General features: G+C 37.9%; 1 protein-coding gene across 3 annotated transcripts in view; it reads right to left on the bottom strand.

Moving 5' to 3' along the window:
* Nucleotides 1–24,510, bottom strand: part of RSU1 (Ras suppressor protein 1) — a 110,638-nt gene that overhangs the window by 33,864 nt on the left and 52,264 nt on the right. Inside the window, exon 9 of one of the 3 annotated variants that reach the window (XM_064505986.1) lies at nt 19,430–19,523. The exons of the other annotated variants lie outside the window; for them this stretch is intronic. Coding sequence (XP_064362056.1) covers nt 19,445–19,523 — 79 coding nt within the window. The 3' untranslated portion in view covers nt 19,430–19,444. Of the gene's footprint in view, nt 1–19,429; nt 19,524–24,510 lie in introns of those variants that run through there. 3 annotated transcript variants of the gene reach the window in all.

Raw genomic sequence — 24,510 nt, 5'->3', positions numbered from 1 at the left:
ATGTATGCGAACACGGACAGACAGGCAAAGGACCCCTACATTACCTATGAGGCAGAATATAGGTCCAGTAAGTATATGATTTCACGAACAAGTCACTATAGGTAAATCAGACCGTGAATTTACGGCTCGTTAGCTATTGCCTCAGGAAGTGCCTCGTGCCTGCTCCAGCCACGCAGTAGAAGGAAGGTGGCTCTCAGTGGAGGGGAAAGCCCAGCTGCCTCCAGCACACATCGCGGCGAGTCGCACAGAGCAGCTGCTACGCCTCGAGGACAGAGCCTAAGTCCTGCAGTAAGGTCATCGAGGCAAACCTGCATTAGCTGAAGTCTGAAAATAGCTTCCAGCCCAAGAAGCTGAACTGGCTCTGAATTAATCACATCTTCTCAGGCAAAGTACTGGTTACAGAGGTACTTTATATAGACTACGGGTCAGCAATTTCACCCAAAGGGCATGTCAGACTGCATGTATACATCCCAAATCAAAGGGTTGAGCTTACCAGTAGAAACCCAGCTGGTACCAGCAGAAACCCAGCTGGTACCAGCATACATTGTCTCTTAGGGAAACTGGGTTTTCCTGGTACCAGCAACATCTATCCTCTGCTAAGGAACCAGCTCTTCTGAGACCAGAACTTGGCTGGCAGCTAGTGCCAGAAACGTGACCTCTCCTGGACTCCTCTGAGGATCCTACAGCTGCCAGTCCCTTTCTCACTAAATGTCCCTTGAAATACGGGGCACTCTCTCTGCACTCTACTCTTACACAGGCCATTCCCAAACAGATGGCTGACGTAACCCCAGGTGCACAGATGAGAGGAAGAAAAATCCGCACAACAGGGTATTCTTAGTCCTAGATCTCAATCCATCACCTCTTATGTGTGTGTCATTCCCTCTTCCTGTGACCCAGGAGTGACTTCTGCACCACTTTCTTCTAACTCACATCTTCTCTACAGCACTGAGTAACAACCGCTTTCCTGCCTGTAGAGCCTGAGCAGACACTGACGTAGATCCAGCCCTGTTAACCTGAGTATTTGTTTACCCAGAAGATGAGTACTCCAGCTTTGCACAAAGAATCTCCAGGAGACTGAAACACGGCTCCTTTCCAAAGGCAAAATAATGGGTGGGGGGGTAACACTGTAGCTGGGACAGCTGATGGTGTGTTGTGTTACTACTCACCCTTCCTACACACATAGCAGATTTCTGTGTCGTATCAGAGGCTGTGTGTAAACTGCTCTGTAGATGTGTGCTACAACATCCCACCACTGCTCACATCAATGTGCCTATTTCTATCTGGCCCATGCACTCTAATTCCTTTTCCATGGGAATAATGGTGTGGGGGGATATGAAGAACTGCCTTGCCTTGGGATAGCATCAGTAATGAGGCTGGGGCATACACCTGGACAAGGAACTTGGAGGTTCAGATACAACATCCATCACCTTCTCTGACGTGCTGCTCTTCATGTGTTCATATTGCTGTTACGGCAGTTAAGCAGAAGAGATCTTTCAAAAGCTAAGTAAGTGTTCAACTGGCAGCACATTAAACATTCAACCATAATGTACACATTTCTTAATGATCCTAGAAGCCAGAGGAACAGGGTGACATATGACAAATCTTTTTGTACACACACTTTTGCTGTACCTTTTAGAAGCATTGTGAACTGTGGACTGCAGGACTGGATGGGTCTTTTCGTGACCCAGCACAACTGTTCAGAAACAGGTACAGAGAGCACTTCACTGGGACATATCCACTTCTCTTCCTGCAGTCAGTTTTAGACAATTCCTGAACTGAGGTCACATCTATCTAACAGTCCTTCAAGGACCTTTCTTCCATCAGTCTGTCCTGCTGCTTCCGCAATCATTTTATGCTACCAGTCTCTATAACCTCATGATGTATGAACAACACCAAACTCTCTCTCTCTCTCTTTCTGTTTGTTTCAAATCTGCCCCAGATTATTATTAATTCTTGGATTAAGAGAAATAGTGACTGAAGTTCTCTATTCATCTACCTCATGCCACTCATTTTATAGACCTCCAACATACCCTCTTTGGCCATTTCCCTTTCAGGATGGAGAGTTCTCATCTGTTTTTACACATTTGCATTTCTTTTCTTGTATTTCTTCACTGACTATGTAGTTTTCCAACTACATTCGTATCTTAGCTAATTTAAAAGCCTTTCCTTCCTAACTAAAGTCACTCAAAGTCTGCAAGACCTGGATCTATGACAAAAATTCAACTCTTTCTGCTATAAATCTGATCCAAAACCGTGGATTTCTTCTGTCACCCAATGGACTTATTTTTAACCCTTCTCTTTCCATGTGATTCAAGGCTGAAAAGATTTTGTTATCATTCTACAGATGTGTACTAAACAAATCACTTAGATACAGATATGGATTATTTTAAACTAGTATTTTGAAAGTTACAGAACAAGAGAAATTGTTTTACGGTCTTCAATGGGCAAACCACCTCTACAGATACTATTTTTATTATGACTGCTGACCTAGCATACTGTTTTTGCCCAATGAAATCCAACAGAATAAATGAAGAATTACAAATTGTTTTCTTTTTTCTTTTTCTAAATTAAACAATCCTTACATGTCATAATCTCCCTGCCGGGCTGCTCTAGGCCATGCTGCCCCTTCACTCAGGAAGGGATTTAAATCCTTATTTTGAAACAAACAACGTATTCCCCAGAGGAGTAATTTTATCACTCTCTAAGTAAGCTCCATCTCTTAAGTACCCCTATTACTCTTGAAAGACACTGACAGCAGACTGAAGGCTCTGTCACATGAAAATTACATCTGCAGAGGACAGGAATTTAATCTTGTAATACTTGGAACACTCCTCTCTGACTGGATACAATTGTTGTATACCCTCTCCTAAAATGGAAAGTGCTTTTCTCTTTCTAATGTGTTTCTTCTTTCGGCAAAATGAGCCTCCAATTTCAAAAGAGGGTTGTGAATGTGCTGATTTATCTGAAAGGAAAATAGTATCTACTTGCTTTCTGACTGTCACAAGGAAGGAACACAATTAAAATATTAGCCATCCCCTTCTGAATAGAAAGACTACAGGAAACGGTTATTTTCCTGAAAACTTGGTAAGAATGTAACTGTAACTCTATCTAGTCAGAGGCTTTGGAAAAAAAAAAAATCAGAAAAAAGTGAGTTTGAAAGGGAAATTGCACTAGGTGGAGACCAGTGTTTTAGGCTGGATACAATATGAGTCTGGTCTCAAGGGCATGTACATGTTGGTCTGTGTTGACAGACCAAACTTCAAATTCTACAAATGAACTTGACCCACTGCAAGCACAACACCTCAGGTAATGACAAGCAGGGATCCCATTAGTGATATCCCAAATACTCCTTTCCAGTAACAGACGTCTACCGCAACACAAAACATTTCAAACTCCAGAGTTTGTACTGTTATTCTGAAAACGCTTCACTACCAGATACAGATGCAAAAGTAAAGAAATAAATGTGATAAATACTTAGCAAATTTACTACTTAAGAAAAACACTATTGTGCAATAGAGAAAACTTGAAATCAAAAAAGCAAGATGATTACCAAAAGAATGTCTCCCTCAGCTACAATGAAAAATAAGAGCGACAAGATACACGCATTTTCCTATGGACAGGATATGTAGATCTTTTATTTCATTTTTTTATGTATACTAATTTTACCAAGCACATTTCCAGGTTAAATAAAATACTGCTATTTGAAACATTTTACATTTGAAATGTCTTTTTCTACTTTAAAACAACCTGGCATGATAGTCACAGTTTTACAAGATGATAAAACATCTCTACTGCGGGGCAGAACTACTCGAAGCATTTCTAGAACTTCGTCTTTGTGCTCAACAACGCACCCAGTGCTGCAGTCAGGCAAACAATACCTATTTTGCCATCTCTTACTGTTTAAGGAGTTTAATAGTATTTTGTTTACATAAGTACATCACATCCAAATACTTTGTCATTTATTTTGGCAGTGATGTATCTAGAGTTTACTGTTAGCCACAGCAAATGCAAATTTATTTTTTGAAAGAAAAACTACAAATGCTTATTCTTGAAGCCAGTATTTTACACCTTTTTTGAACATAAGCAGATAAATTTTCAGTGTCACTGTTGCTGAGTTTTCCTGCTATTTTTATTTTTCTACTGACAGAACATTCAAAGCTGACAAATGTTGTAGAACAGACATAGTTATTAAAAGCTTCAATTTACAGCAAATAGTGACAGTTTGCTTTTGCTGCTCATAAACCAAAATCTAAGAGGTGTAAATAGAGGGAAGGTGGCAGCAAAACACTTAAATAGTTCTTTAAATAATTCCACTAAGTAATGTTGATAAAGAATAACACACTTGCTTTCATTGTGTGCATCCAACAACATCAATGTTTACATATCTTGTAATAGCCCTTTTAAATCTGGCTTATACAAAGAACCCCACAAGGTATCATATACCTAAGTGAACAAAAAGACCGAAAAGGATAAAGAATATGCATGCTAAAGATAAAGCATATACTGCATTTAAGTACACCTCCTCGATCTTCTGGGCCTTGACACAGAACAGCACGGCTACACTCATGGGTGGTGCTTATGTTTGATGAATGTCTCCAAATAGCTTTAGTCACTAAAATGTTTATTTCCCCTTCCTTATTCCCCTCTCGCCCACCACAAAATTTGCATAGCAATTACTACTGAAGTTGTTCAACACCCAAAAGATTTCTATTTCTCTTTCAATAACCATACCAAATACTTCATTCCAACATAGAGTTATCTGAATCAGATGAATTCTGGTATGTCAGATGAGGATATGAAGACCTGTTTGCACAAAAGTGAGCTGAATGTATGTGATGATGATGATCCCTGAAAGCATGGCGCTCTCTTTCCTTGGAGATGGCTGGTTAGATGCATAATACATGCCTGGTTTTAAATACTGAATTGCTAGCTGTATATACTGTAAGTTAGTAATATAAAGTAGAGTAAGAAGGGTAAGGAAGGAAAGCACACCTGCCACCATTTCAAGAAAAGCCTGGCAAGACTCTGCTACGTTCAGGAGAGCTTCGTATTTTGGATATTTTGCCGCTCACTGCACATGCACTGAGGCCGAGGCAGCCAGAATGTGCCTGAGCTGGTCCCACAAGTGCCCTAGAGCAGCTCTGTGGATGGCCAGCACCCCTTCTGCGAAGGAGTTTGGGTGTTTGATCTCACTGCTAGCAAAGAGATCCACCACAAGACTGCAAAATCCCACGGCCCTGTAAAAACCTGCAAGTAAGCACAATCAAGTAAGTCTGATTGTGTGTTTAACTTTTAAGAGAATTCCCCGTATTATTTCTTCTTCCTTTTCCCACCAAGAATTTATTTATCTATTTTTACATATTTGACTCTCACTTGAAGAAGGCCTCACTGTGATTGGAAACTCTGTGTTAATAAATCTGCATTTTGTACAATTGAGACAAAACAGTTTTGCATAATTTCTCCTTTTACTGCACTGTGAAAACTCCCCACACTAACAAAATATAGCACATGCTGCTTTGCTCTCCAATAAGTCAAAAATTCCTAATAAGACTCATTTTCAGAAGCTCAAGCCTGTAGGAAAGCATTTTTAATTTTAGGTATAATATTCACAGAAACTGCTCTGAAGGTTGAAGCAATGAGTGTTTCAAATAAAACACCAGTTGTTGTCTCACTGGGGAGAATAATTTAAATATAGGTATGTATTTTGACAAATACAAATTGCAGCATGTTTCAATAATACAAGCAGTGATACACTATCCATATACCACGGAATGAATAAAAAAGAATACTTATTACGTACCTTATTGCAAATTATAAATAAATAAGAAAGTTAAAGATAGCAATCTTAAAGTTATATATAGTGCATCCATTTTAATTTTATTGCTTACTTTCTCCTGATTAATGTTGACTAACAAAACAGTGAAATTCCATTTATTTCAACTTTTGCACTTAAATTCCTGAAGACGACCTACAGAAGACAATCTTTCAGGCCTTGCTGCTTCTTCCAAAAAAAATCCCCAAAGGAGAAATGTTTTTAAAGTCACCTTCAGCAAGAGCAGAAAACAACTCAAAAGAGTGCACGTGCACTGTGGCTCATTTCTCTACTTTAAATACTTATTTTTGCTTACTAAGATACCATGATTACAACTGTTGAAAGCTTCTGTCCACATTCTTTTCTGGCAAATTTGTGTTTTCACCTATATGAGTATTTTGTAAAAGCACTTAACATTTCTTCTATAAAGTAAACGAAGCTCCCTACTCCTGTGATCTAACAGTCTCAGAAACAGATAGAAAATTATTCAAAAAACATTTCAGAAAATTTACTGCAATGTCTTAAGCAACATGTAGTTTGGATACTTCACACTCCTCTCTACAAAAACACAGGCCATAACACATCATGATGCGGATGAAAAAAGAGGACTATACAGCATCATGACAGATGTAAGATGACAGAGGTATTATCTTACAATGAACTCTGCCCACTGAGAAAGTGGAAAGCAAACTTAACCTCCAATCCAGATTTCATGAAGCCTTTAGAAACAGTTGCTTACCAAAACACTGGTCACTCTGCTGAAAATATTTTTTGCACTAAATATACTCACACTTCCATGTCTTTTTCCCCCCAGAATCACTATTTTAAACTTTGTTCATTTCAATATTATATATCTGCATAATATTCATGTTATATACCTGTATATATTACATAAATAACATACTGAGAGCACCAAGGACAGAACTGAGGATCATCTAACACTACTGACCAACACATGGTCTTATCTTTTTATTTTTCTATCACTCCAGTAGCTTTTGGGGAGAATGAAAGCACGTAGTACTTTACTACTTTATCTTTGTTCCGAGGGAGGGGTATAGCAGGGATGGGAAAGGGAGAAGAAGGGAGAGGAAAGGCCAAGCTTTGAAAACACAGTAAGAAATAGAGTCAGAAAAATAAGGCTGACGAGACCTTGAGAGGTCATCTGGTTCAATCTGCCTCATGACAGGATCAACTCTAGTTTGTCTTGAGATCTCCTTAAAGATCTCCAGTGATAACAGAAGTCAGTTGAGTCCAGCATTTCTTGTAGTATTCCCACTTGAGATTCATAATTTTTTCCTCTTCGTCTCCTTCAAAGACTTCCATATATTTGAAAACTTTTCAAAATTTTCTTTTTCCAGGTAAAAAAAAAGAAATCTCTGTCCATCTTTCCTCATAGGGCAATTTTTCTAGCCTTCTTATTTTTGTTGCTCTCTTCTGGACTGTCTCTAAAGTCACTCACTTCTTCCTTGCAGCTGGATACTACCTTAAAAGAGGGCTCATCAGAGGTACAGTAGGTGCACTAGTTCCCAAATGTCACATATGACATTTCCCCAGTGACGTGGTGTCATTTGTTCACTTTTATTTTCTGGGCCTCTCTAGTTCAGAGCTCATTCTGCAGACCTGGTGCCCAGTAGTAACTCCCAACCATGCATTCATGCAGTTGGCACTTTACACTCGGCTTTGCTGAACTGTTGTCCATTTTTGCCATGACATAGTAGTGGCAGTATTATTTGTATTTCAAATGTTATTTTATTTCTCCAAATTACCAACAGTGGACGTTTTTTACTGTAACTGCCTACCGTGCTCTATCTTCTCTTCAAGTCTCACTGTTAATCATTTTATCATGCTGTCAGGTCTACAGAAAAAATATTTGTCTACTGTTCTGAAATACGCAAGTTTTATTTTTTTTCAGCTGAATGCTTTCTCATGCAAATAAACCATACGACTAAGCAGTCAGCAGGCAAGTAGTACGGTAAGTAGAGCAAGAGAAGGAAAAACAACGATGATGTTTTAAATACTTCTATAGCTTGTACCTGCTGTTCACTGTTCCTATCTTTTCCTTTATTCTTAGCTAGAAACTGCTTATATTGCAACCTCAAGACCTCATATTGTGAAGTATTTAAGTAGTTATATGAAAATTAATCATGAAATTATAAAGCTGTTGGAAAATGCTTATTCCCTCTGCCATTTTTTTTGTCTTTCACGCTCCTGAGTTCTTAAGAGCAGGAACTCTTTTATGTTTTGAGTGTCATCCAGGATATTTTGGAAGCATCCAAAATCCAAGTAAACAATCATTAACAGCAATAAAAGCAATAACACATTTCAGATGCTGTCCTTAGAGATTCTGTGTTGCAAAGGGTTCAGCCAATTAATGGAAAAATCAATGTAGCCATTAATTGCTTTTAGAGTCGGTTGGTTCAACCTCTTTTAATATGATTATTATATTTCCACCCACTGGGCAAACAACCATGATATAAAGCTCATCTGCATGATTTTGGAACACACCAGCACAAACTGAAGTGATCTGCATGATCTGCAAGGCCTACGTCATGTTTTTTCAGTGCATGTGCCAACATTAAAAATAAACCTCTCTTGCAACTCACTGAGTGAGCACGGTATTAGGAAAAAAACCCTAACAAAATGCTGTCTTTTTAGTTATAACATCTTTTGAACTTCTTGCACCACTTAGTCAACAAAATTAGCAATCAGTAGAAATCCTAAAGTGAGATGGATGGTTTAGTTACTGCCAGTAACATATTTCATAGGTCTGTAACAAATAGCAGCATCAAATGAATAAATAATGTCCAAAGTCGGCTTCCCTAACAGTGTGAAAATATGTAAATGTTACATCGCTTTACTCTTCAAACTGGCTCTCCTTTCATTCCTCAGAGACTTTTCTGTCAGAATAACAAGCTAAAAACAAAATGTGAATGACAAGTACACATACTTAGCTGATTGAGAACACGGAGTCCAACAGTAACCATATTAATCTCTTCTCTCAAAGAGGCTGTGTGAATTCCAGGCAGAAATATTGATTCTGATCTAGTCTACTGCAGTGTGGACTGATAATCGGTGTTCCAAATCTATGGTGGAGTGCTTTCCTCCAAAACAGCAACCTTTAGCACTTTTCCTAGTTCAATTAGGACACCTAGAATTTTATACTTAAACCCATTAACGATGCCAAAATTCTCTGCTAGTACTATACATCCTTGACAAACTGCTGACTTGTAAACTCCCAGAATATACATAATTATAGCCTACATAGATAAGAAAAGAGTAAATGTTATTAGTGACGCAACTCTTAGTTTGGATTTTTTCAGAAGCAAGTATTTGTCATGCTTAAGCTAATTTTGTCTTTTGTGCACTATTCTTTGTCATTCAGACTTGCCTGACTGTAATACCACAGTGACATTATTACTCTTCACACGGTCCCCAGCCCAGCTCGACACGACCATCCCATGCTCACTCTGATGCCAGGTGGGCAGTATACGGAAGGGGACACTCTACAAGAACCTGAACTCATTTCACAAAATTCATCATTCTCTTTCCTGCACCACCCCCCACCCCAAACTCCCATCCAATTCACACACCACCTCACCTGAAGGTGCTGTTAAACACATACGGGACTAACATACAGTAGATTACCTGGTACACAGTGGCTTACTTTTGTATTTAACAGTGGCTCTCAGCTCCCATCACTATTCATTATGCCACCTCATCTGAAAATTTATGGCTGGCTCAGCCACAGTCACAGTGACAGTTGTCAATACCTCTATTTGGGTGTTAGCAGAACAATTCTATCTTGAATATAATCAAGGCCATTGTTTGGCCCTCAATGAAACTAGAAGATCTGTTCAAATCAAAAAAAGAAAGTACTTCTCTGCACAACAGCCAGTGAACTTCTGGGACTTGCTGGTCCAGGAGATTGAGATGGCAGACAGCATCAGGAGTGTCCAGAAGAATGAGATAAATTCATGGACAACGGGTCCATAAACAGAAGATGAAGAGGAATCAGGGATGCACTCTCCATCCTCCCTACCACAACTGTGGGTGTTGGGAGGGTACAAGCGGAATGGAGTGTAGGAAGCAGTTGGTGTTGTATGTCCATCCCAAACAGCATCTCCTACTGCCTCTGTTGGACTGCTGGGCTCAGTGGGCCACTGGCCTAACACAGAAAGTCTCCCCCTATGTCCTTAGGATGTCTGTTGAAGAAGCTGGGAGTTGAAGCAGCCAAATCACAGGTAAGACCAGCCACAAATGAAAGATGCTGTGAAGGTTTTGTTCAGGAAAAAAAAAAAAAAGAAAAAAAAAAAAAATATATATATATATATATATGTCTCCAAAGGTCAAGAATCATAATTCTATATCTAGCCATGAAAAACTTTCAAGCCACAAATTGAAAACTGAAATATTTTGCTTAGAAGTTCCACTGTGAGAGGTCAGGGAAGCAGTTGCCTAAACTCCAATTAGTGCTGTATCCCGTGATTTTCACACACTAATTCACAAAGGCTCATTTTAATTAAAGGAAAAACGCCAGGTCACTTTTGCTGGCATCATTAGGTGGGAAAAAAACCAACAAACCAACAGCAACGAAACCCCCAGCAGGCGCAAGAAGCTGTTTACCAGCCTGTAATGCCATAAATAACAATTACATTAAATTAGACTTCAGGAACTAGGCCCAAAGTTTGAACTAGTGTTATTCTTTACTGACTTGAAAAGTTTCTGGGATTGTAATGGCAATAGCATTAAGCATTTTCCCCTCAATGGAGTAGGTTCACAGGAAAGCAAAGGGTATAATAAAACTGATTACAGTATCTCATTGGCTGCTGTTTGCAGAAGGACTGACAAACTGACTAACTGGGCTGACTGACAAGCCCCTGACTAACAGGGCTAGTTATTGGCCCAAATTGCCTATTATGTTGGTAAAAACAAGGCAGAGGCTGAAAGTTTTTCAGGCTCCCCTAATAAAATTGATGTCATGTTGTTCTAGGAGGGAAAAGGGCTGTCTGCTCTCTAAAGGAGAAAAGAAAGGTTAAACTTTCCAAAGGACCCATCTTTCATCCCCAAAACAATTGTACTGACAGTAAACCTTGAGCCTGCCACAGCTCTGAAACCCACAGATAGTCAGTAGCCTCCCTGCTCCCAGAGACTTTGCAAAGATATTAATGCCACCGGATCGTTATTAACCTACGAGCACAAACACATACTGATCTCTCAGTAGCCTCCAGCCAACCTGCCTCTTGGTGCAGGATACCCTCAAAGACCCTTCTTCCAATTACAAAACTCCCAGAAAGTCCATAATTTATCTTTTATCTGCACTGTTTGTGCTGGCAGAAGGCATGAGTGAGGCTGTTCAGACCAAGATGCGCTTCTTTTAAATTGCCACCCAAGTAAATGTGTAAAACACTGGGCTATGTAAAGACAATACCTATGTTTTCTAACTGTGATGCAAATTTATTTTCACATGGGGCACTTCTCCATGCACTGCTCAGTTACCTTGCTGGGTCACCCCTTCCCAAATCAGCACCCAGTTTGACATGTGCTGAAGATTTTAGAATTCAGTCACTTCAGATACCTGTCTAGTCCATCTGCTACAGAGAAACTTCTAGTAGCTACCATGTCTTCCAGTCCATTCATTTTATGATACTGAAAGGCTAATACAGGCAAGTCAGATGCTATAACCCAGTATAAGAGTCCCAAACATCTGAATACAGTAGTTAGGTGAATAAATACCACTGTAGAAAAGTATTTTACTCAGTTTATGGAAGGAAAAGCTCAGATGGAAAAAGTATTAAAAAAAGAAAAAAGACTTAGATTTCTCCTCATGGATATCTACACTTCCATCTCTTTCTTTCACTGATTTCCTTCTCCTGCACTTTGCTTCATCCAGGTCAGCAAACCCAGCTAGAAACATCTCCAAGCATAATTCATGCAGTTGCACGTTCTTTCTTCTAGCTTTTCTTATTTCTTGTTCTTCCTATTTTATTTGCAGTATTATGTCTGTGAGAAAGACCTTAATCTTGCAATGGGATTTCCTGTACTACTTGTAGTCCAAACAACTTTTGCTTTGCAAAATCCTTTGAAAAACAGTGAGACAGTGCACTTCTTTGGGAGTAAGGAATACATAGTTATGACACCTTCTTTGGTTCAAAAGTAAAGCAGTTACTATACCTCAGGCATCCTATTGGCAAATCAAGATCATAGCAACAGCAGTCACAAAACAAGTTTCTTTCTGTAGATTTGTCACAGTTAATTTTTGAACTAATAAGTGGTTTTCTCTTAAAACTGTTTTCTGTTACAGTATTATTCTGTGTCTTGTGAGAGTACATCTGAATTCCCATTTATAATGAATAAAAAGGAACTGTTCCTTTATTCTTCACTAAGATGTATTTAATCAAATGGAAGGCATCCATCTGAAGGTTTGCATAAAGTTTCATCAGCCTCTAATTGCTTTTGACAACTTCCTGAAATAATGCTGCATTACCATACAAATAGCGTTACAGTAACCTGTTTCTAAGGTATTCACCATAAAACAAAACATTCTGACTACAGTATCAGATTCTTTGGATTTAAACAAGACCCATTCAATGTACAACTGTTGTTTATTCCTAATCTGAAAATGTTTAACAACTTCTTTTTGAAAACTAAGCTTTTTCTTCTGCTGCTCCTCCAAGTTACATTACTTAAAAATATACAGAGCTGACAAAAAAAGATACACAAAATGTACTGTCTTGGGTTCTTTCTGGATACTGGTACACACAGACCTTTTTTTTCTTTCCTGGAACTCCACTGCTAATGGAGAAGTCTTACTGGTGCAGACAAATTAGCCAACAGATTTGTAGAATAGCAAGCAAATAGGTAATTGTGACTATCTTATAATCACTGTAACTGCTTATCTGGTTGGTGCAAAGCCTTTCTGTCCCACATTTGTTCAGTAAGAGTCCTGTTTCCCTGACATATTCAGGAAAAACAGTTGTGAGGTACTATTTCAACCTCACTACTTAAATAATTGGTTTTCATAGCTGTGCTGGGACATCTGTGTGCGAGTTTATGCAGCTGCATTAGGAACACGTTTTGCCGTCCTATGATATCTTCAAAAGAAGCAATTTATAGGTCATAAGCTTGAGGATGGACGAAGGCATAAAAATTTAATTAAATACATATTCTAACTCTTTTGTGTGTATGCCTTTTTCATCTAAATAAAACCTTTTTCTTAAAGCAGCAAACAATTATATGTAGAAAATGTGTATTGCTACTAAACTCTTTGAAACTATTCTTAAATGGAAACTGCAAATACATGTTTTTAAGTGATGCTGATAGGGGTTTTGGAAAATGTCCCATGGATCATTCTAAAATTTAGACAAATTTCCATTATAATGCCATGATAAAATGGTTAAGATAATGTATTGAAGCTAGATATAAGAATAGAGCAGTTCATCTAGGCAGCTACCAGTTATGAATAATTTCAATAAATATGCAAAGACTACATTCTGCCACATAAAATAGCGAGTCAGCTGCAAACCTGCAATACATTTTTAGGCTATAATATGTGTATATCTAGAATTAAATAATTAATTATGATCCCCATGAATATAATAATTTGGATTCTGCAATATTTGCATTTTGCATCAGTTCTTCCCATGATTTATTCTGATCATCTCAGTATTTTATCTATGAATATTATTTTTACAAATTTATTTTTAACACCATTTGTATTTTTATTTCATACCAACAGAATTTGACATGCCAACACCGCAATGCCTGTTGTTTTCTAAATCTATCCTTCTTCCTACTAGAGAATAATATGGAACTGAGTTAATAGATGCATCTGTTGAACAATACCTACATTATATCAGCACTAAACTAAATATATACATGAATGGGGAAGAATGCTTATGAATAGATGTATGTGCATAGACACATAAACCACCAGCATATAAACTCACCACTTGTTAGAAGTCCACTTCTCTCTGTAGCAGAAATATAGAGGGGTGTTTTAGCTTATCTTATCCCAGACCTCTATTTCTCCAGTATGTATATTCATCAGTGTTCATCCATATTTCTCCACACAAACATATTGACAATGTACTAATTTGAGTGAAAGTGGCCTTTCTGATTCTAAACTTTACTGTCTATGAGATGAAAGAAGGTTTGTGGAAAGGAAGATTTCTTGTGAAATATATCCTAGTATTGTCTAATATCACAAATTAATCCTTTAAAGGGAAAGAAAAATGACTAATCTTCAGTCTTGCTAGGAAGGTCTCATTTTCTTACATATAATTATTAATACCTTTTCCAGCGAGGAAGTAATGAAAGCAACTCACACTAGTTACTGTGTGAAGACAGGCAAACCTGACTCTAGCAAACCAAGTTTCAGAGGACTACAATTAAACATTAAACATAATTAAACAATGAAGTTCTAATCTAGATAATTGTTCATGAACTACCCCAAACTGGATATATCAGTTGCCAGGCAGAGGGAATATGAAGTTTCAATGACCATTCATAAGCAATACAATGCCAGGCATGTAAAATATGTTAACAGGAGACATGTCTGTAGCTAAGTACTAGTAAAAAAAAGTCAAGCAAAGCAATACTTAGAAAACTAAATCTTCAGAATAAGGAGCAAGCATCAGTATTGACATAAACCAAGCAGAATCCATACATGACACTAATATTTTAAAGTAAGATACTCATTTTTGAAAACTGAAGTGCCACAAGCATTTTTGAATGCTCAGGTTACTCTTAACTGGTCTAATAAAAGGTTACTCTCAACTGGTCTAATAAAATGCATCTTTGGGTTGTAAGTTGGTCCATACCAAGAACCCTTACCTGCAAACTCTTCTCCATAAAACAATATGGGATGTGCAGATTATTGCAATTCTCGGCCACTTATTGCCACCTCCAAAGCTAAGAATCTAGATAGTGAATTATTTGGAACTCATATGTCAGCAGCCATATTTTGATCACAGGTAGCTGAATCTCTAGAACAGTCTAGTTTGCAGTATGTCATCATACAAACAGAACTGGATTTATGAGGAAAGCAGGGTGAACCAACTTTCCCAGAGGTTATTAAAATCTAATTTTGGCATGTGTCTACAGAACAATCTCTAAACAGAAGCAAAATTAAACAAATTAATCAAAATCTAAACTGTGAAATGCCAGATATGATAGACTGAATTTCTAAGAATATCACCTGACTTCAGAAAGAAATTATTTCATGTTTCAGTTCCCAGGGTAAAATCGCAAATTGGAGCCACAAAACAGAGAAAAAGAAGTCAAAATTAAAAAAAAAAAAAAAAAAAAAAAAAAAAAAGACAAAATGACCTGGCAGAGAAATTTGTAGACAATACATGTAGCATGATTTGGTGTACCCTCATGTGTAACCGTTTTTGAGCTACCTTTGCCATTTATATTGAAAGTGTCACTCTAGAGAGCACCTCAGATGCATTAGGTCAGACACAGCAAGTATCCAAATAAGCCAAACAGAATTCGTCCTCAGTAGTCTCAGCTAAAAATGCAGCGTATGAGAATCAACCTCATATAAAAGAAAATATCATCCCTCACTAAAGTTCTGCAAATTATACTTCTTGTTAGAGAAGCTCATGAACCGTTTCATTAGTGCCGGGTCCTATGGAAGGGGCTGCAGGATCTTGGATCTTAAGGACCCCACTCCACTAGGGCTGAAAGAGCATCTCTGCACTGAAGAAAAGTAGAATTTTATACTTTTCTTGTATCTACGACATTGAGAAATTTCTAGTCATGCATGGAAAGTCAAGGATTGGTCAGGTAGATTTTACGTTGTGAATGAGTAGACAGAATCACAACATCAGGAAAATAGCTGGCAAGAGAATCTTCATAACAAATTAAGCAAATAGAAACTATATCTTCTAACGCTGGTTTGCTTTTAACTGTCTGATTTGTTATTAGCCATCTGACTAGGAGATTCTCTGTTGTAAAATGTATATACATTTTTGTATACTGTATATACACTCAGTAGCCTGTGGCCCTTAAGCTAGAGTTATCTTGTGTTTGAAGATCCTTGAGAAGAAATCCCTATACAGAAAATAATAAAGCCATGAAATCTATGACAGGTGCAGGACTAGGGACTTGGATCTCAGATTCTCACTGTTGATTCAATGGATGCTTCTAAACTTACCCCAGAGTATCCTCAAATACACAGATGATTTCCTCCTGAGACACTATCCGAATCACAGACCTTAATTCCCAACAGTCAGCAAATCTATTCACTGTAGGTTTTTTTTATATTTCTACCACAAAACTGTCCTAATCTGAATGAGTTCAAAACCATAGTCCGCCTTAAAATCAAGACCAGAAAAGATCAGGCCTTTATATTCCAATTGCAGATGCCACAGGGGTGACAGCCAGAGAGACAGATAGCTACTTTGACATATTAATGATAAATACTTTGGCTGTACTTTCGAACTTCCAAGTCTCGTTAGATTTGTCTCAAAAATAAAAAGATAAAAATCTACCCTTGCAGTGAGATTCACACAGATCAAACTGCAGGAAGGTTGGTTGAGAGAGTTAAAGAAAATGCGCAGCTGCAGTCAGACATTATCATTAATAAATGGAGGTTATCATTAGTTTTAAACTCACCCTACCTTTACAGCATGACAATATATCAGCTTACTTCAATTGCTTTCAATTTATTTGTGATGGGATCTAAGCTGGTAGTTGTCACTTCCCGTACCCATATCTGGTTGTCTTAGACTTTGCATAAACAACTAAGTAACCAGCACATAGCAACTATTTTGAGCCATAACTGACTTGAATTGGAATCAGGCTAGGGAGATAAACTTTGAGAGTTACAAGAGCGCTTCTGTAAGATCTTCACGCCTTAGACATCCCTTTTTCCAATTGCAACTAAGATTACAAACACAGCATAAGACAACTCCAAAGTCAAATATGCTTCTCTTGTAAAAATACATGTTGGATAGAAGAGGGAACAATAAGGTTTCTTCTGTGTATCACTCGTAGTTCTGAATGGCTCAGGTAGCCATCCAGAAACATCCTTCTCTTTTTTATCAACAGAGGGTCCTAAAATTCAAACGCACTTCAGCTATTCTTTTATTAGGCAAAAGATAGGAAAGCTAGCTGTCAGAACATCACTAATGAGACTTGCACACCTTCATCATTACCAGATTCAAGTGAAATACACAGATGGTCATGGCTTTCCCCCCCCCCAGCACTTCTCAGCACATTGACAAATCCAGACTTTCCACTGGTTCACCAAACTTGGTGAGTTCTTACTTCTAAGTTCTTAAAAATATCTGTATTCTCTTCATAGGAGGTTTGTTCAGTTGGTGCATAAGGTGAAAAATGCACATAAGGACCTGGGTCGTCCTCCTCCTGATGTTAGCTGCTTGTCTGAGGGGGCAACGTGACAAACCCATGCAACATAAACTTACCTGGGGCTACCTCACACGTGGCTGTGCATTCCCCTTCCCTCTCGGGCAGCCAGGCACTAGACAGTTCAAGGAGACTGATTCAGCTTAAAACTAATCCTGCCAAGGAAAGTGATTAGTTTCCAGCCATAGAGGCTGCCTGGACCCCCTTGCTACATGGCTGCATGAGAGCCAGAGCTTCCAGGGATGGAAACGCGAGGCTGGCATCACCACGCCACACCAGCAGCATACCTCCCACGCGGTGGGGGCCAAGACAAGTGGAGACAGAGAGAGACCTTGAGAGCACGATTCAGATTTCTGTTTAACTGTCTTGACCCCTGAAGTGCCCCTTCGCTATAGGGACAACCTAAGGTGACTATTTTGTCCTTTTCATGACTTAAATGAAGGCTTAAGTGCCTACATTTGAGAACAGAGATGAAGCCAAGCCCCATTAAACAATTCAATTTTCTGTTTTCATCCTTCCACATTATACTTGCCCTCCTCTGAAGACAGGACTACTACCTTTCACATGGATTTTTCCACTGACCTATTCCTACCATGGAGCCAAGGGACATTGCAAAGGGAATGCAAAGCCAGACAACCACATGTCCCAGTGCGTCACCAGTATGCCTACCACTGTGGTTAAGACCCCTTGCAGTCTAACAACTGGGGAGGAGATTCAACCAACAACATTTTTAAATGCAAGAGTATTTTGTTTTAATAGAAACGTGGATTTCTGGAGTATTCAGCTTTGGCTTTACTCGGTTGCCAGCAGCCACCACAACAAGCATGCCTGGGAAATTAATACTTCTTAAAATACTGAACAAGGAATGTGTAGTCTTTTTAGAAAGTAAAAATATAACTGGATCAAATAAGACATGTCAGCCTGATCTGGAATGAATATCAGAACTCCTTAGGCAACTAGATCTGCGACTGAAATACATTGAGAACATGCTGGTACCACCCTCAATACACTTCCAGCCTACCTTATTCCTGAAGTGGAGACTATTTTAACTAATTCTAAAAGGTTTAGATTTTAAACAAAGTTCTATATTAGATTTTACATAGAATTTTCATGCTTTACCAGAATGGAGGTAAATATGAAATATACATATATATATACATATATGAAAAATTAAATGAAAAAAGAACTAGCACAAAAGGAAGCAATTTTGTCACTGTGATGATTATTTTAATGAAATTACAGACAAAACATTTGACCCTAGCAGTAAATACAATATATACAAGTGTCAAAAACACATAGTCTTGAATGATCTTTCGCATGCCACTTTGTTCACCCTATTAAGATGCTAGTTGTTTCTCTGATTTATCTGATAATAAATTTTTGATGACTAGTGAGTCTCATAAAAATTGCTCTGGTGCTGACTACATTGATTAATAAGCCCAAAGAATCGAAACTGTCAGAAATTCATGTGCAGGAGTAAATTACTGCCAAACATACATTAGATATTCCATAAAATATAGAATAAAAAAGGTTGATTTGGTAATTTTATCTTGCATCAATTTGCTTGATATAATTTATATTCAGGATCATCGCTGTCAAACCTTGCATACCTTTCCTTTTTTTAAAGTCAACATTAGAGTAAATCTAAATTTGGGACAGCGAGGAAATGAACAAGAGAGAGAGAATATAAAATAATCCAAACTAGTATTCAGAATTTTGTCTGGAAATTATATTTGGTTAACAGGTGACTAAAAACTGTCTTGTCAAAGTTTCAGCTTTTGCATTTAAAATTCACTTGTACTTTAAGAGACAGAACTGCCACCCACTGCCATGTCTAAATCCCAGTCTTCTAAAATCATGGTATCTCCTTCCAGCACTTAGTGAGCGCTTTGCATGTGGCAGGCTCTTGCAATGCATCTGAATTAATGTCTTTGAAAAGTCCTAAACTCCGTGGCCCTGTTCTCCTTCTCTGGATAACTCCTGAATGCATGTTTAACAGGCAGAAAATCCCACAGAACCATACACAGAATACACAGGCCAGAGGGAGGGATCTGTGTTTATATGAATGGACATCAAGTATTCTCCTTTTCTTGTCAAGAGGAACCATACTAATAGCACTGGCTTTTTGATTTGCTCCCCTTACTTCTGCATATATCTACCACCATATTACAGCAGTTTGTTGCAAGATATACAACTGTAGGAGTGAAAACCTACCTGATTATGAATTCAGAAGTGGACTATATGGATAATACAAAGGATTCAGGGTATCACTGTTCTCCATTCAATGCCGCTGTTTACATCTAGCACTGGAACTGGCATCTTAGAACATCTGGCAAAACTATGAAAAGGGTTAATATTCTTGCATTTATTATCATCAGTCTGGTGAACCTGAGGCAGTTGAAATGGTCAGTACCCTAAGCAATTCCATTTACTGTGTATGCCTCTTGTATGCCTCATCTTAGACTGTAATTCCTTTTTGCAATTCTCCAACCAAGAGTAGTAAGGAAGAAAAACCACAGGATATTTTTTCCTAGTATATTTAATTCTAACTGATTTTCAGTATACCAGGTTTGCAGGGTTAAAAGATTCACGTGGCTTGGTATAGGGTAGAAAAAAGACATTGCATAGCTGTATTCAAAAGGACTTGCCTAAACAGGAACTAAATCTGACCATCCCCAGTTTTAACAGCTGGATATTTCTTGTATGGATGGAGGAAAACGTTGAAGTTCAGGATTGAGAAATCCTGTTTCATACAGTAGAATCTCCTCACTTTCAGGTTATATTTTTCAAGAAAAAGTTAATTTTAGTAAAAAGAACTTCAAATGAAATCTGATCATAACCATTTTCATGACTGTGCCTTAGGTATTATTACAAAGGCTTGTAAAAGTACATATAAACCTGATGGCAGTAATACCTACTAAAATAAAATCATGGCTTTTTTAAATTTGTATCAGAGCTAACACTACAAGTGGTACCAGCAAATTACACCAAAATCATTTCCACTTAAGCCTTCCACTGGATAAACAGTTGATAAAGGCAACCATAAAATTAGGGACACTTCTCTATCTAACCAATAGCCCTCAACAGGAGAGTAAAAAACATTGCTGAAGATCACACAAAACCCTCAAATAATGCAAGAGTGAAATAAGAAACTGGAGTTTGATAAAAGCCAGCATGTGATAAAACAGATAGAACTGTGTAGAGAATAGAAATTGCAGACAGTTCTGCTTGATTATAAAAGCGCCACTTTTTAATTTATCTCCCAAATAAAAACAGCAAATGTGTGCAGTAACTCTTCTTGCTTGGTTGTAAAGAACCAATCCGAAGAAGAAACCAAGAAAACAAATCAACTGGATTTTGAAGATTACAAAGGGTTAACAAGCTTTCCACTACTTGCTGTTAGCTATGGAAGCTTACGAAAAATCCTTTATCACTACCAACAAGTCTTCCACATTAGTTCTCTCTTGGCTTGTTTTGTCTGCCATTTCCTATTTATTCTTCTTATCATAGTCTTGAGGATTTTCTTTAAAATGCCACACTCTCTTTGTTACTTACTATATAGACCAAATTCTGTTCTCACTAATATCCTCACAAAAGAAGATTAAATAATGCACCATCACAAAACATCAGTAAAGCTCATTAATCACGTACATTTTGGACATGCTGCCTTTGGTTATCTACACCATTTCTGAAATTGTACAGTGCTAATTTTTAATGGGAATGTTGCACAGCTTTACAAGCTAAAGGCTTCACAAAAGTCTATTGTAGCTGAAGAGCTGCCTTGACCAATCACATTTATAATCTCTCTTTAGGACTTAGTTCTCATAAAATCATATCCATACATTAATTGTATGAATTATACTCATACTGCAGTCACATCCTTTAAATCTTCACTAGTGGAATCCCATGCCTCTTTTTCACTATTTAACCCCAAACTGATGTCAAACTAAACTAGTTTATAATCACACAGTGTGGTCTGTTTGCCTTCCTTAATATTGGAATGATATTAGCACCTCAGACACTTTTTGGCATTTCCCTGACACTCACAGTTTAATTAAGAATGAACTGCAGTGAGTCCAGACTCTTTCAGTCAACTCTTCTAGAGCTGTTGGGTGCACGTACACAGGCCTGGAGGTTTAAAAGCACATCTCGCAACAAAATGTTGTTCAGTCTTCTGCTTAGTGGACTGGAAAATAACTCATCTTCCCTAAAAGATACATAAATACCACCCTGCTTGTCCTGAACACAAAACAGAAGCATAACAGAACATGACTTTCTTTTCTCCATCACTATTAATAATTTGAATATCATCAATCAGAGAAGGACTCATCTCATTTCAAGGATTTATCACAATCAGACAGCCATAACCAGTCCCTCTGGTGACTATGAGCCTCACAAGCCAGAACCCACTCTGGATCAGTCCCTTCTCTCGTTGGCACATACTTCATTCAATCCCACCTATCACTCCTTCCTACTCAGGGGGCTTTAGGCTGCATCTGCACATCTCAGTCTTTGCTTGCTTACACTCTACCCTGTCCTCTAGGCCAGGCCCTGGATTCTGTCCCGGACCAGTTTTATGACACATCCCTGCCTGCTCCTCACTTTGGATTTTACCATCCCTTGATTTTTAACCCAGCTTCTGATTTTGCCATGCTGCAAGATTAGAGGCAACTCTGTCTTGTTGGTCTGCTCATATTCTGTATCCTACCAGCATTCTTTCCCATTTTTCGGTTTCATCGAATCCTCAGCTCTTGCACTTACCACAACTCTTCATCTCAGTTCTGTTTCAAACACAGCCCTAGACATCAGCCCCAGGGACCTAAAAACCCTGGGTTATCATCCCTGACATGGTAAATGGATTACTGCATAATATTCTTAACTTTGATTTGAACTTCCATGTAAAGAGAATGGTAATAGCAATAGTAAGACCAGTATTTATATGTGCAGTATCTGTACCTGTCAGATACATCAGTGATAGCTTCATTTTTATTACATATCCATCTTAGTAATATATAGACATATATATAGAAATGGTTTTTCTTGTTTATCTTTCAACAAGGGTTCCAATTTGTGTTGGGAAAGAGTTACAGATTTGCATATAAATGTTGTCTAAAGATGTCAGGACTCTGAGTCATCTATTCTCTCTGTTGGAAATAATGTAATAATATATTTATCAATTTTTAAAATACAGCCAATAAATACAGCATTTGGCTGGGATACAAATCAGTATTTTCACATAAAATATACAGTACCATGCTTTTGATACAGCAAAGCCAAATGTAAATGGTATTTTTACATTTTCCCACATCAAGCTGATAGAAAATTGTAATTGGTTAACTGAAAATTCTTACTGGTGTCTAATTGAAATGCATGAACTAGGATTGTTAAGTCTTGCTTATTTGTTAGCTACCATGCAACTTGCTAAGGAAGTTTAATCTGCCATGATTTTGTCTTCACAGGAGATGTGGCAACTCAGAGAATCTCACCTAAAGTAAATTACCGAAGTCAGCTTTGTTCCACTGTCATTATCCTATCTTTGAAATTACCCTAAAATACACAAGATCACAGCTACTCTTGGCACAGATAGTGCATCTTCATCAGGGACTGAATGCTCAAGATGCCAAGCTAAAAAGCCACTGATATGTGGAAGGGAGATCCAGCAATGGACAGCTGGACACATAACACCATCTTATTTCTTGTACAGGGCCCACAACAACCACACTCTGCAAATGAGAAAGGAAAAGATGAAGTACTTATTTAAGGGTTCATCCCAGCAGCACATGCACATGAGCGATCTCTACAGGAACAATGAGAATACTTGTACTAAAATTATAAGTACTTGCAGAGCTGAGCCTAAGACAAAACTAATACATGAAGCCTTCTATTCCACAAACTGCCAAAGAATATTAGTGACAGTAAAAGAAAAATATAGAAGAAAAGATCATTTATTATGGCCTATTTTTCTTAGCAAGGTAGGGTATATTTACATCATTTAATTTAAGTGCTTTGAATCTTCATTGACCTCTATTGATCATACAAACAGCTGAAGCATCTAACCACAGTCCCTTGAATCACACCTATATTAGATGTTTAAAGCAGTTGATTTGCATTCCTCTCTGTGGTCTTTATTTCCCCCCGAGAGTCCAGAATATCCACGTTCTGCTCTGACCATTAGAAATTACGTGCGAGATCACACTACGCTCAGTTAGGTTCTTTAGCTATTATTACACAACTAGATAATGATTAGAGAATAAAAAGGTATTTAATTTTACTTATAGACTGCCAAATATTTCTAAACTGGCAACTCTCTCTATATCTTTTCAATGTAAGTGGAATAAAGAATATCATGAAGAGGTATATTTATAACCCTGAAGGAATTATTTTTCTAAGAAATATATATCTAACAACTACTTGCTATTAGGTTACTATGAGTAAAAAAGTTTGAGTAAACTATTGCATAAAACTGCTATACAGCAGTTTACTGTAACAAATCTATTAAATGCAGGAATATGCAAACTAATCTCTTGCCTTCTTCAACAGACAAAGGACTTTTGTCTCCCTTAATTGCACAGTGCAATTGACATTAAATTGCCTTAATATGTCAGGTTTTTTTCATCCTGATTTTTTACTCAAAAATTAGCCCACCAGAATACAGGAGTACAAAGATCTGCCTGCATCACTGACATGCTGTCCTCTGCCAAAAGCAATCACATCACATATTCTTGTTTATAAATTGATCAGTGTTCACTTTGAAATAAATAAGAATTTTGCTCTCATTTCTTCGACCAGAAAATTATTTCTATCAGGTTATCACCTCACTCCCCTAATAATTAGAAACCTTCCATCAAATATACCCCTTACCAGCTGACTTGTATTTGTTCTCATGTCTACTCTGTTTCTGCTTTAAATGAATTGCCTTCCTCCCTCTCTTCCACCCGAAGACAGCAATCACCTCTGTTATCAGCCTTCACTTTGGTAAATAAAAGTACTTTTTAAATCTCTTCTTGCCTCTTCATTCCTTTATCATCCTGTTACCCTTCCTCACTTTGCCTGTTCCTGACTGAATTCATCTTTCATGCACATGCTGACCAGAACTGCGTATTTCTCTCTCCATACACCTTTGGAGACTGTTTCTCTCCCCTCCCCAGCACACGACACATTGGTGGCTCACAGACACCCTGTAACTAATACAGCCAGGTCTTCCTTCTCCTTCGCCATTCTCTTTCATACTGACAAAGCCTGCAAGCTTTGTGTCGTCAGCAAATGCCACTTAAATACCCTTGCAAATGAAAATCTTACAGGTCCAAGACCATATTACACAAGTA

Source organism: Dromaius novaehollandiae, chromosome 2, assembly GCF_036370855.1.
Source record: "Dromaius novaehollandiae isolate bDroNov1 chromosome 2, bDroNov1.hap1, whole genome shotgun sequence".
Lineage (NCBI taxonomy): Eukaryota > Metazoa > Chordata > Aves > Casuariiformes > Dromaiidae > Dromaius > Dromaius novaehollandiae.
The sequence above is the reverse complement of the archived record's forward strand: the minus strand, read 5'-3'. Positions and strand labels throughout refer to the sequence as shown.